This window comes from Dromiciops gliroides, chromosome 1, assembly GCF_019393635.1.
Source record: "Dromiciops gliroides isolate mDroGli1 chromosome 1, mDroGli1.pri, whole genome shotgun sequence".
NCBI lineage: Eukaryota > Metazoa > Chordata > Mammalia > Microbiotheria > Microbiotheriidae > Dromiciops > Dromiciops gliroides.
Window position 1 is genome coordinate 729,679,597 of NC_057861.1, and position 13,902 is coordinate 729,693,498.

The 13,902-nt window shown below is 41.3% G+C and overlaps 1 protein-coding gene and 1 non-coding gene across 9 annotated transcripts in view; both read left to right on the forward strand.

The window, feature by feature from the left end:
• EOGT (EGF domain specific O-linked N-acetylglucosamine transferase) overlaps positions 1 to 13,902 on the forward strand; it is a 49,270-nt gene that overhangs the window by 14,743 nt on the left and 20,625 nt on the right. For all 8 annotated transcript variants that reach the window (XM_043979539.1, XM_043979540.1, XM_043979542.1 and 5 more), the window contains 3 exons: positions 1,018 to 1,122; positions 4,520 to 4,626; positions 9,616 to 9,719. In XM_043979539.1, coding sequence (XP_043835474.1) covers positions 1,018 to 1,122; positions 4,520 to 4,626; positions 9,616 to 9,719 — 316 coding nt within the window. The remainder of the gene's footprint in view (positions 1 to 1,017; positions 1,123 to 4,519; positions 4,627 to 9,615; positions 9,720 to 13,902) is intronic.
• LOC122737788 lies at positions 10,350 to 10,474 on the forward strand. Its single transcript, XR_006354563.1, has one exon.

The window sequence follows — 13,902 nt, forward strand, 5'->3', positions numbered from 1 at the left end:
GACTTAAAGGAAGCAAGGGAAGTCAGCAGAGCAGGGGAGAGCATTCTAGGCATGAAGGACTGCTAGAGAAAATAGCTGGAGCTGAGACATGGAGTATCTTGTTTGTGGAGGCCAGTGTCACTGAATCAAAGATACGTATTGGGAAGTAGGGTATAAGAAGACTGGAGATGTAGGAGGGGGCTGGTTTATGAAGGGCTCTGAATGAGCAGCCCAGCATTTTGTATTTCACCCTGGAGGTGATATTATGGGGCTTATCCATTTTGCTCGACACAGATATCTTAGGAAGTTGGAGATCAAAGCCCACCTACCTTTTGAAATTTTGTACAGAGTGTATACGATTATTGCTGAGAGTATTTTACTGAGTACCTACTTCCATACCTTCTATTCCCGCTTTTCTCTAAATTTGGCTCCCCATCTCCCATCTCCGAGACTTTGCATAGGTTGCACTTTACGTGGAATGCCATTCCTCATGACATCTGTCTCTCAGACTCCTTGGCTTCCTTTAAGACTTGCTTTGGGAACCCTTTGCTTATCTCCCTACTTGTTAGGTTCTTTCCCTCCTGAAATTATGTTGTGTTTATTGGTCTTTAGAGAGGCAGGAAGCCCAGGCATCAGTTCCCACCTCTAATATAGACCTGCTTTGTGATCCTGGGCAAGTCACTTGACTCCCAAGTGCCCCAAGTAACCCTCTAATACTGTAAATTTCAGAACAATTGTTGATTTTCATTGGTAGGGGGAATTTTTTCACCAGGAGTTTCCTATACCAAAGAAATTATAAGTTGGATTGAAAAAATCAATTTAAATGTTGTGTCCTCCCAGTGGAATGTAAGCTTCTTGAGGGCAGAGATGGGTTTTCATTTTGTCTTTGTGTTTCCAGCACCTGGTATAGGCTTTGTACACACCAAGTGGTTAATAGTACTTGTTGAATGGAATTGAGCATATTTTGATCCTGTCTATGTGTTAAGCCATATCAGAAGCTACTAGGAATTAACTTGATGTTTATTTATTGTGAAACAGATTTAAGGAAAACTTCCTACAGAAAGGTGACATAGGAGGTCATTGTAAACTTGATGTTCGCACATTGATGTCTGAAGGTCAACGTAAAAGCCCTCTACAGTCTTGGTAAGATTTTTAAAAATCTCTCTCTATGGATTTATGTCTATGTCTCTGTCTCTGTCTTTGTCTATATCATTGACAGGTATGGATTATCTATATATTCACCTATTTTTCTATCCATCCATCATCTATCTATCCATCTATCTATCTCGCCATCCTTCCATCCATCCATCCATCCAGTTGGAAAGACCCTCTCCCGCTACCCCACCTTTATCAATAAGATGACAGGTCCTTTTGAGTATTTGGATACAGAGAAAGGAATAAGGATTGGACCTGTGATTCCATGGGTACCAGTGTATGTTTCCAGATGAGGAAACTCCTACTCCTAGTACAAGTCAGGATCTTCTCTGCACTTATAGCCTGAGACAGTTGCCTGGAACACTGAGAAGTTAAGAGGCCTCCCCAGGGGCACAGTTGGTATATGTTAGAGTCAGGGGACTCTGGGTTCAGCTCTTTCTCCAAATTGTTTTCCAGTCATGCTGACACATTCTCAGATTTCAGTGTGGCACTTTAAATTCGAAGGACATCAATATATTTCTAGAAAAGACAGAGTTGGGCTTATAAAGGGACTCTCTCACATCATACCCCAAAGAAACATATATTTGTTAGAAATTCAAGGTAGGTTAACTGATTATAAATACCAAGGGGGAATAGATTAGTATTTACCAATTAGATTTCATCAGAGAGTATCTGTGACTTCATACTTTGACAGTGATGGGAAGGACACAGAAAGAAAATGATAGAATTTCAGAGCTGAAAGGGCCCCAAGAGACCATGGAAGCTGGACAAGAATCCCACCTACAAGAGCCCCGACAAGTGGTCACTTAATTTTAGCTTCATGTTCTCTAGTGATGGGGAAACCCAAGGCAGCCCATTTGACTTTGAGATAGCCGGGAAAATTTCCCTGTCATCGAGCCACCTTGTTGGGTGTAAAACCTGAGGCCAGGGGCAGCTAGGTGGCGCAGTGGATAGAGCACTGGCCCTGGAGTCAGGAGTACCTGAGTTCAAATCCGGCTTCAGACACTTAACACTTACTAGCTGTGTGACCCTGGGCAAGTCACTTAACCCCAATTGCCTCACTGAAAAAAAACCTGAGGCCAAAGGGCTTCTGTAACTGAGTGATAGGTTTCACAGTCTCTAGGGGTGATAGGAATGCAGTGGCATCCATTTATGATCTGGATCTTGGAGTAGGAGTGATAATGTGTGTGTGTGTGCGCGTGTGTGTGTAAAACCATGATATATCTGGTTCCTACTGTTCATGATTGCTGTGTTCGGGGACACAATTTGGTTCGTAGCACATCTAAAGCAGTGAAAAGCAAGCTGGATGTAGAATTCCAGAGGACCTGGCTTCCACCCCCACCTGTGCTATGTAGTACTTTTGTGACCTTGGACAAGCCATTGGATTTCTGGGTCTCAGTTTCCTTATTTGTAAAATGGAAGGTTGCACTGGGGGATTTCTGAGGTCTCTTCTAAATCCAGAGCTGTGAAGCAAATGTAGTATCACAGATCCATATTCTGTACATCCGTGTTTTGTTTTTGTTTTTTTTTTAAATAAAGGTTTGTTTGTGATGAGTTATATAAGTTTCTTATGATGCTTTTTGATATAGCTTTTTTTTTTTTTTTGGGTGAGGCAATTGGGGTTAAGTGACTTGCCCAGGGTCACACAGCTGGTAAGTGTTAAGTGTCTGAGGCCGGATTTGAACTCAGGGCCTCCTGAATCCAGAGCCCGTGCTTTATCCACTGTGCCACCTAGCTGCCCCTTGATATAGCTTTTTTATCCGTGCTGAAACGGACTTCATTTACATTCAAGGAAATTGTGCAATACAACGGGGGACAATGCTTTGCAAGAGAGAAGTGATGATCCATTTTATTTTTTTTTCCCAGTAGAGGCTGAGACATGTTGCTGTATTTTTTGGGGGGGAGGAGTCAGGGAAATGAGGGTTAAGTGACTTATCCAGGGTCACACAGCTAGTAAGTGTCAAGTGTCTGAGGCCAGATTTGAACTGAGGTCCTCCTGAATCCAGAGCTGGTGCTTTATCCACTGCCACCTAGCTGCGCCCGTGTTGCTGTATTTTTAATGCACTCAATAATCTTGAGTTGCCATCTTTCTCAGAGATAAAGGGACCTTAGAGGCTAGAGTTCAACCATGTCATTTTACAGATGAGGAAACTGAGGCATTAAGAGGTGAAGGAACTTGATCCTGACCCTTTCAAGTCTGTAACACTTGTCCTTGGGTCCCCATCTATCCTGATTGGTTAAAGTCCTCCTAATAGGCCAACTATGTTAGATGGGCTCCAACCATGCTTCACTTTAACTTTGCCCCATCCACCTTGCCACCAGGGCCTTGGTCCTGATCTCCTCCCTCCCCCATTCTGGAACCATTTGGTCAATATTGCCATTGCTCCAGAAAGGGTGTGCCCAGCCTCTTATAGCTCCACCCCACTCACTATGCCAGTCACTTTCCAAACCAAAGTACCCTTCCTTAGCCACTATTTTCTGTATGCATCATTTTTCATTATTATGGTATGATGATATATAGTATAATACAATGACACAATGTAATATAACATACCATGATATAACAAAACATAATATATGATATAGCATAATATAACAATAGAATATAGCACAATAGAATACAATAGAATAAATATTAAAATAAAACCCAATAATATGATATGATGCTATAACACAATATAATGTAATATAATATAATATAAATCTTGTTGAGGTCAGGGTCTGCCTTTGCTTTGCGTTTATACTTTAAGGCATATAATAAGTGGTTAACAAATGCTTTTTCATTCATTCATTTTAGCCATTCATTGCTTAAGGTCACCCAGCTAAGTGTCTAAGGCAAGTTGTGAGGTTAAGTCTTTCTCAGTTCAAGTCCAGGACTGTATTCAATAAGGCATATTCATTTTTCCTCTACCTCTTGACTCAAACCTTCCTGACTCTTTAGGTTCTAGGCTATTCAGCCTTAAGTTGCTTAAATATTTTGCAAACACTGTTACTTCAGAACATAACTCACTGGTTTAAATTAAAATTTTGTTAAATTTAGTTTAATTGTTCAGTTGATTACATTTTATATCTCCTTGTATATTTTGTGTCTTAAAATTGACTTCTAGTTACTTAGATGCAAGTTATAATGATTGTAAGGAGTCTGTCTAGCCACTTGTTAAGAGTCCTTGGTTGTTGATGTGGAAGGACAAAGAATACCTGACTCTTCATCTGGAGAGGAAATAGCTATTTATTTTTTGGTTAAGTGTAAATTAGTCTAAGCTGCTACCTCAGTTTCCTTGGGGGTAATTAACATTGGCTATTTTCTGTAGACTTGTAAGTTATTAGCTTGCAATAGGAAGTCTTGGAAACTGTTTGAGAAGCATATCATAATTGATCATTTCAGGTTTGCTGAACTACAAACATACACAGAGCTAAGCTTCAAACCTATCGAAGATGGCAAGTGTGACGTCATAATCGAAAAGCCAACCTACTTCATGAAGTTAGATGCAGGTAAAAGATGACTTGTCTGTCTCCTCTTTTGTAAGATGCTTCTTTTGTTTTCTGAGCTGGTCTGGGGGGGATGTTTCTCATTGTTAACAATGAAGATCCTGTGTATTCAGTAATTGTCGCCTATAATGATTTCCTTTGGCCACCAAAGTGGAAATACCTTATCAATTGGGTTTGGAAATTCAACTTGGGCAGTGATAGGAGTGGTGGATTTCTTTTCAGTCTTTCCTAGCTAAATGAAAGTAGGGTATGTCTCTAGGGAGGAAACTAAACTCCTGAGAACTTCTCTTTTCTCTGTCATATCTTACAAGGAAGATTCTTCAAAGTGACATAGCTCTTCAGTCTTTTTCTTTTGATTGGGCTTCATGAGAACTAATTCCATTAAAAGTCATTTTCACAGGCAAAAATACTTTTTAAAAACCTTTTCAAGGTGAGCTTTCTAATTTAGTTTTTGTGACTGAAGGATTCACTCCTGTGAATTTTGAAAAAATAAAATGAACCCCCTCCATCTCCTTCCCCCCCAAAGAACTATGTCTCTTGACTACAAACCTATTATTTTAATTTTTTAAATCATGGCCTACTTCTCAGGTTGAAGTTGGCTATAATACATTATCTCCCTCATTATGAGAAGCAGATTACTTTGCTGCACCTGATCAAAATTCATGAGAGGCTGGGCTTAAAGTGAAATACAGAGAGTTCTGTCATGAATCTTTCAGAATTATCACAATTTATTGATCATATTTTTAATGTGCCCCGCCTTTTGAAGACATAATTCTTATGTAAGAAAGTTTGGGGTTCAGAATTCAGACAAATTCAGGATTTTTTTAAAGTAGGCACAGCAAATAAAAATGAAATGATCAAGGTTCTGACTCATTAAATTAAAAAAAATGCAAATTAAAAATGGGCAAGGAAAACAGTCTGTGAAAGAACTGACTCCAGAGTGAACATTTGAAATTTATAGACACAGTGATAAAAATATGCCAAGTAAAAGCAAAATGCTAAAGTAGAGATGTGCTGTTTCTTCCCCGGATTCCTAATAACTAAGGTCAAAACTAGGGCAGAACAGTTGGGACTTTGCTCCAGGCTGCTGAAGTTTAGAGGGTGCTGATAGCTTTTGAACTTCTTTAGCACTGAAAAAGTACACTTAGCACCCAATTAGTGAGGATCATTAATTAAAATAGGATGTTATTGATGACTCCTTTCCTTCTTCCCCGCCCCCCCCCATCCTGAATTGACCTGGGCATAGAACTTTCTCGTTATGGCTCTTAATAACATAATATAACATATATATGATTCCTCCCTGGTTTTTCTTTTCTTTTTTCTTGTTAAAACATGGGTTATGAGTTTGAACATCTTCAAATGTAAGATTTATTAAATTACATATTCCTCAGAGGGGGCAGGGCCTGGGGTTTCTCCCTTTTTTGTTGTTGTTGCCATTCTCTTGAACAACTAGTATAGTTTGAAACCACTAAAGGACCTCAAGAAATATTGTGACACACTGATGAATGAATGAATGAATGAGTGAATGAATGAATGAAAAAGCACCAATTAAGCATCTACTATTTACCAGGTACAAAAGTCCCTGGGCTCAAGGAACTTACATTTATATATATATATATATATATATATTTTTTTTTTTTTAGTGAGGCAATTGGGGTTAAGTGACTTACCCAGAGTCACACAGATAGTAAGTGTTAAGTGTCTGAGGCCAGATTTGAACTCAGGTACTCCAGGGCTGGTGCTCTATCCACTGCTCCACCTAGCTGCCCCAATAGATAATATTTATATGAATATGTTTATAGATATTTATACTTTAGTGTGAGAACCATGCTCTGGATGCTTGGGGAAGTCTGGTGAAGCATTGGGAATTTTTTTTTTTTTCTGGGGCAATCAGGGTTAAGTGACTTGCCTGGGGTCACACAGCTAGTGTCAAATGTCTGAGGTCGAATTCCAGCTCAGGTCCTCCTGAATCCAGGGCCAGTGCTTTATCCACTGTGCCAACTAGCTGCTTCTGGGAACTTTTCTAAGAACAGTGTTTTTAAATGTATAAAACATAATATATAGTATTACAAAAAAAATAGAATGAAAACCAGTTACAAAATATATATATTTTAAAGTTCATGGAAATCCAGCCTCAGATGTTTAGGATCTATGTGATCCTACACAATTCATGTTACCTCCCTAAGCCTCAGTTTTCTCATCTATAAAATGGGGATAATAGTAGCACTTATGTCATAGGATTGTTTCAGGGAATCAAATGAGTTAAAGTATGTAAAGCACTTTGTAAATGCAGGCTCTTATTATTAGATTAAAAAGCCATAATGAGTTAATTTCAAGAAAAGAATAAGAGTTACACCCTAACTACTGGTATGTGGTTAATCTGGGACCTGGAAAATATTTTTTTGTCTTAGATCTGTAATTTCATTGTTTTTTTTTCTTTTTTTTTTTTAGTGAGGCAATTGGGGTTAAGTGACTTGCCCAGGGTCACACAGCTAGTAAGTGTTAAGTGTCTGAGGCTGGATTTGAACTCAGGTATTCCTGACTCCAAGGCCAGTGCTCTATCCACTGTGCCACCTAGCTGCCCCATTTCATTGTTCTAGGGAACTCCCTCTGCCAAGTCCCTATGGAACTTGAGAGGGTCACACAGTAGATATATATTAAAGGCAGGACTTAAGGCCAGTCTTCCTGACTTTGTGACTGGATCTCTAACCACTAGCCCACACAGCCTCTTATTTGGCAAATAGGGAAATATACCCTCTGTGAAAAATGCTAAATCTGTATCTGAGAGGGTTTAACTAGAAGAGCTGGTTATTTTTATGGTTGTCATTTGTTTCACCGTAGGAATAAAGCCATAATGTTTTCAGATGTTAAAAGGTGCAGTGTTTCATTTTGTATTCAATACTTGCCTCCCTTAAAATATATATTTTTAAAAATGCTGACCTTTGGGGTTCAATTTAATCTCATAGAATTCTGCAGTAGCAGACTGTAGACTTCAGTGCCAGAGAGACGAGAGCATGGATTTGGACTTTAAGAGTCTAGGCAAGGGGGCAGCTAGGTGGCGCAGTGGATAAAGCACCGGCCCTGGATTCAGGAGTTCCTGAGTTCAAATCCGGCCTCAGACACTTGACACTTACTAGCTGTGTGACCCTGGGCAAGTCACTTAACCCCCATTGCCCCCCAAAAAAGTCTAGGCAATAACCAAGTGACCTTTAGAACAGAAAAACTAAATGCCCCCCCTCCTCCACCCCATGCCACGTGTATCCTGCTTTCACTTCCTTCCTTTCAGGATGGAGCCCCGCTCCCCGCTTTAAATATCTCCACAAGGGCAGGAGGGGGAATTTCTCGTGTCCTGAGTTGTAACTTGGTAGGGATTTCCCCGTTCTAAATGGTGGTTATGCTCTGTATTACCATTTATACTACGGTTCAGTTCCATTGGGGATTCAATCATTTTAGCATCATTCATTGATTCAGAGCTGTAAGAGGCCTTAGAAGTTTTCCTTTTTTTTTTTTTTAAGTGAGGCAATTGGGGTTAAGTGACTTGCCCAGGGTCACACAGCTAGTAAGTGTCAAGTGTCTGAGGCCAGATTTGAACTCAGGTCCTCCTGACTCCAGGGCCGGTGCTCTCTCCACTGTGCCACCTAGCTGCCCCGAAAGGATACATTTTTGATGATGCCCTCCATGGTATGATTGGAAAAAAGGATTATAGTATCACCGTTTTAGAGTTGAAAGGGACCATAGAGATTATCTAGTGAAGTTTTCTTAATCCCGCCCCCACCCCATTTTAGGCATGAGATAACTGAGATTAGTGAAGTCAGATGACTTGCCCATGGACTCAGAAGTGGCAGAACCCAGGCCTTTTGCCTCCAAATTCCCATTTCCTCTTGTGGCCTGGGCAGGGAACCTAATTCTCATTTGTTCTGAGATTTTATTAGTCAGTCAACAAATGCCAGGCACTGTCCTAAGTGTTGGGAATACAAAGAGAGGCAAAACCTGGTCTCCACTCTCCAGGATCTCACAGTTGAATGACAACATGTGAACGACCATGTACAAACAAGGAATAGACAGGATAAATTGAAGATAGTCTCAGAGGGAAGGCAGTGAGATTCAGGAGGGCTTCTTGTGGGAGGTGGGACTTTAGCTGAGGCTTGAAGGAAGCCAGGGGGCGGAGGTGAGGAGTATTTCAGGCATGGGGTGGGGGTGGGGGACAGCTGGGGTCGATGCTTGAAGTCTAGAGATGTTTGAGGAGCATCAAGCAGGCCTGTGGAATACCTGGAGGGGAGTCAGCTGTAAGGAGACTGGAAGGGTAGGACGGGCCAGGTTGTGTAGGGCTTTAAAAGCCAGCCAGAGGATTTTCTATTTGACCAAGAGGCAATAGGGAGCCACTGAAGTCTGGTGGATGGGGTGGGGACATGGGCCCACCTGTTCTTTGGGAAGTACAGTTCAACAGCTGAATGGGAGACGGATGAGAGAGGAGAGAGGCTTGAGGCAGGGAGACCAGTGAACAGATCATTGCAGCTGTCCAAGTATGAGGTGATAAGGTCCAGCATCAGGCTGCTGGCAGTGTTAGAGGAGAGAAGGGATAGTATAGGAGAGATGTATGTAGGTAGAAATAACAGAACTGGACAGTGGTGGGATGTGAGGGTGAAATTGTAGGTTCCCTCAGTTACCTGTGACACGGAGGCAGCACAGTGCACTGGTGACTTGGGATCAAGGCCATTCTGATCTGTATTGCCTGTGTGACCCTGGGCAAGTCACTTCTCTGGACCTCAATTTCCTCTTCTCCAAAGAGGGTGCTGGACTAGGTGGCCTCTGTGATTTCTTCCAGCTGGAAATCTGTGAGGAGCCTCTGAAGCTCTGCCCCCCCCCCCCCCCCCCCCCCCCGCCCCGTTCCTCATCTGTGAAACTAGCTGGTCTTGGAAGTCCTTCTGAGCTTGAAATCTATGATCCTTGACTCTTTTTGGTTAATGAAAGGTTTCTTTTCTTCAATGCCAGGTGTTAACATGTATCACCACTTCTGTGATTTTATCAATCTCTACATTACTCAGCACGTTAACAATTCCTTCAGTACAGATGCCAACATCATCATGTGGGATACTGTGAGTAAGACTATACCGTGTCCAAAGGCATTGCTTTCTTCAGTTTTCTCCTCTTCTCCCTTCTTCTTTCTCTCCTCATTGTTTCTCCCTATCTCCCTCCTTCTCTCTCTCCTTCCTCTCTCTCCCTTCCTCCTTCTCTCCCTCATCTCTCTCTCATTCTCTCCTTCCTTTCACTCTCTCCCTTTCTCCATTCTTCTCTTTCATTCTCACCTGTCTTTCTCATTCTTTCCCTCTCTCACTGTCTTTCTCTTCCATTCTCTTCCTCTTTCTGTCTTGTCTTCTCTTTCCTCCTCTCCTCTCCTCTTTTCTCCCTTTCTATCTTTCTCTCAGCGTGAATGTGACTGGTTTCCATAAAACACACAGAAATATGAACACTTGTCCTTCATGATTGACAATGATGCTGTTGAAGGTAGAGAGGGTGGTTGCAGTGAATAGTACATTGAACTTGGACTCAGGACAGGGTTCTAATCTTGGCTTTACCACTTATGTTGAGTACCTTAGGGGCAAGTCCTCTATTCATCTGTAAAGTGTAAAGTGAAGGGTTGGATTAAGTAATCTCTAAGGTACATTGCAATCAGAAGTCTTACGGTGTTGCTACTTTTGGTGCAGATTTTGTTGAAAAACTTAAAGATGCTCACTGAAACTTAGTCCCTTCTATGTGGTTGTGACAGCCAATAAGTGAGCTAAATAATTAGTATTGGATTGGGGGTGTCATATACCAGCTCATATGATACACCATGGTTTTCAATACAACAAGTAAAATTGACCTGTAGTTTATCTTCCTTAAGACAGCTTTTCAAAGCTTTACCTAACATACGTCTTAAAACAAAACAAAACAAACCTTAGAATCTTTTCATACAATGTAAAGGTGAGGATGACCTTTTGTTTGAGAAAGTTTTATTGATTCCAGTCATTTCTATATACGGCCTCATCCCAGAGCATTGAATCCTCCCTTGTAGCAAAGAAAAACAGGTGGTGGCAACTGCCCCTGGCAATGGATTCCATGTTCTCCTCTCATCCTCCCCAGAGGGCGCATTTCTAATAAGGGGAGGCCTTGGTATTTTGTTATCTTCTCTAGGACCAAGGTGGGTCATAGAGGTGACTCAGAGCTCCATTCCCTTTGACTGTTGTTTCATAAATATTATTGTGGTTATTGCTTTTAGCACAGTGCCTGTCACGTCGTAGGTGCTTAATAAGTGTTTATTGATTATTGTTCCTCTGGCTCTGCTTTCTTTGCTCTGTATCCAGATCGAATGGTACTTTCTGCCTTACTTCTGTTGATTCTCTTTGTGAGTGGCCTGGTCTCTTCTGGTCCTAGGCTGTCCTGACTGGGTTATGATAACTTGCACAGTCTCTTCCAGTTCCCTTTCTTGGCCCTTGTTCATGCAGGGTCACTCATGACCTCGGAATGACTAAATCTAGCAGTTTTGTTTTTTCCAGTCTTCAACATCTTTGGCTTCTTTGCAGCATCTGACCTAGCTAACCTTCCTCTTCTTGGTGCTCTTGTCTGTTGTCTTCCATGATTGTATTTTCTTGGTTCTCTTCCTACTTACCTGACCATCCCTTCATCTCTTTCACTGGCTTCTCCTCTTCCTTCCACTCCTTAAGTGTGGGTCATAGGACCATTAAAAATGCTTTACTGGGGCAGCTAGATGGTGCAGTGGATAGAGCACTGGCCCTGGATTTAGGAGGACCTGAGTTCAAATCCTCTCTTAGACACTTGACACTTACTAGTTGTGTGACCCTGGGCAAGTCACTTAACCCCAATTGCCTTACTAAAAAAACAAAAAAAAACCCACCAAAAAACACAAAAATGCTTTACTGACTTTCTTTATCCCCGCCCATTTTATTCCTCTCTTTTATTCTCTTTCCTTTATGCCCTCTCCCCCAAATTAGAAACACAAAGACCTTGCAACAAATATACATGGTCAAAGAAAATATACACCTGCATTTGCCACGTCTAAAATCTAAAATCTAAAACTTATTCAACATTGAAATCAGCCCTTTGGAAGATACAGAAAGAATACTTAGGAATGTGCAGTTGACTCAAAATTGGGCGAGGTGGCTAATACGTGGGAGGGTAGAATCAAGATTTAAAAATATCTCAGAGGATTGGAATGAGAGTTATTTTTACAAAGATGTAAAGGGTTGTCCTTGGGTTCTAAAAAGCAATGGCTTCAGCTACTCAGTGTGGGCCAAACTGTCTTAATCATAGCTCATTCAAGAAGAAAGATCTCAGGATTTTAGGAGATGATCCAAGAGATTCTTCTGTCTTCCCTGAAGTTCCTTAGTGCAGTGCATTCTGGGTGTCCCAACTTTCCCATGGCAGGACCTCTCATGTCACTTTTAAAAAACAGTAACAGGATTTTCTATGTCATTCTCACAGGACCTCAGTTTTCTTACATGAAAATGGGGTGGATATTAATAGCTCATAGCTAACTTGATATGGTACTGTAAGGTTCACAGAGTGCTTTTACATACATTATCTCGATCCTCACAAGAACCCTCTGAGGTAGTCCTATTATCATTCCCATTTTACAGATGAGGAAACTGATGCTGAGAGAGGTTAAGTGAGACAGCTGGTAAAGTGTCTGAGGCAGCATCCGAACTCTGGACTTCCTCATTCTAAGTCCAACACTCTACCAAATCAATCGACAAACATTTATTAGGTGCTTGCCTTGCGCTGGGGTTACACAGAAAAAGTCAGAACAGTCTCGTTCCTCAAAAACTTACTTTCCAGTGGGAGAGTCAACACGTGCCTAAACAGGCATATAGAAGATGTCGGCAGAGTAGAGATGGTGATGATGGTGGTGGTGATGGTGGTGGTTATGGTGGTGGTGGTGGTAATAGTGATGGTGGTGGTGATTGTAGTTAGCATTTATGGAGTTGCAAAGTGCCTTACAAGTGTTATCTCTTTTGATGATAAGAACAGTTAGGTGCTATTTTTAATCTCCATGTTATAGTTAAGGAATCTGAGGCAGACAGAGGTTAAGTGACTTATCCAGGATCACAAATCAAGTAATTGTCTGAGGCAGGATTTGAACTCTGGTCTTCCTGACTCCACACTGGCTACTTAGGTAATCTTAGAGGAGAAGGCACAGGGTGACCAGAAGAAGCATCCTGCAAAAGGAAGCTTTGCAGCTGAGTTTTAAAGGAAACCATAGATTCTAAGGGGCTGAGGTGAGAAGGGAGAGTGGTTCATGCATGGGGGACAGCCAGCACAAATCCACAGAAATGGGAGATGTGGTGAGTCATGGGTGAGGAGTAGCAGGAATGGCCGGCCAGTGTTGTTCATGTTGGGGAAGAAAGTACAAGAACACTGAAAAGGGAGGAAGAGGCCAGGTTAAGAACAGCCTTAAATGCATAATGTCATTCCTCTGCCATCTTCAAAATATCAAGCAGAGGAATTTCTATTTGACCGTAGGAGTAATAAGGGCAGCAAAGTGCATGGAGTGCTAGACCTGGAGTCAGAAGTCTCATCTTTCTGAGTTCAAATCTGGCCTCAGACAGTCACTAGCTGTGTGACCCTGGAAAAGTCGCTTATGTGTGCCTCAGTTTCCTCATCTGTAAAATGCGCTGAAGAAGGAAAAGGCAAACCACTCCAGTATCTCTGCCGAGAAGACCCCAAGTCATTTTGGCAGCTGAATGGAGGAAGCATTAATGTTAGGAGACACTTGAGTCTCCATAGTGTCACTTGTTTATTTCTCCATAGTAGAAAACTTAAATTTGGAGAAGAAGGAGCAGGGAAGAATCTAGAGGGAGATCTTACTGAATTATACATCACATCTCTGAAAAAGAGATGAATCAGAATTACTCTTTCATTATTAAATTTCCCTTCCAAGTGTACCTGATTTTGTTTAAAGGAAAGGTCTGGAAGTACCTTTTCTAATTGTACCTCATTCATTATTGAGCCCTGGCAGAGATTTTCCCCTTTAGGTGATAGAACGAAGAGCCTTTCTTCAGAACTCAGCACAGAGACTTGGAAAAGGAAGGGTTTTTTCCTTTTTTTTTTTTTTTTAATCACGTCATCCAACAAAACTCAGTAGCTTTGATAGGACCGTGACATCTTCCTACATGTACAATGGGACAGAATTGCCATCACCATTGACTTAATCTTACAATTCAATATATAAATGAAACAAGCTAACCTCTTTTCTCTCAGTAGATATTTTTGTGTGGTATT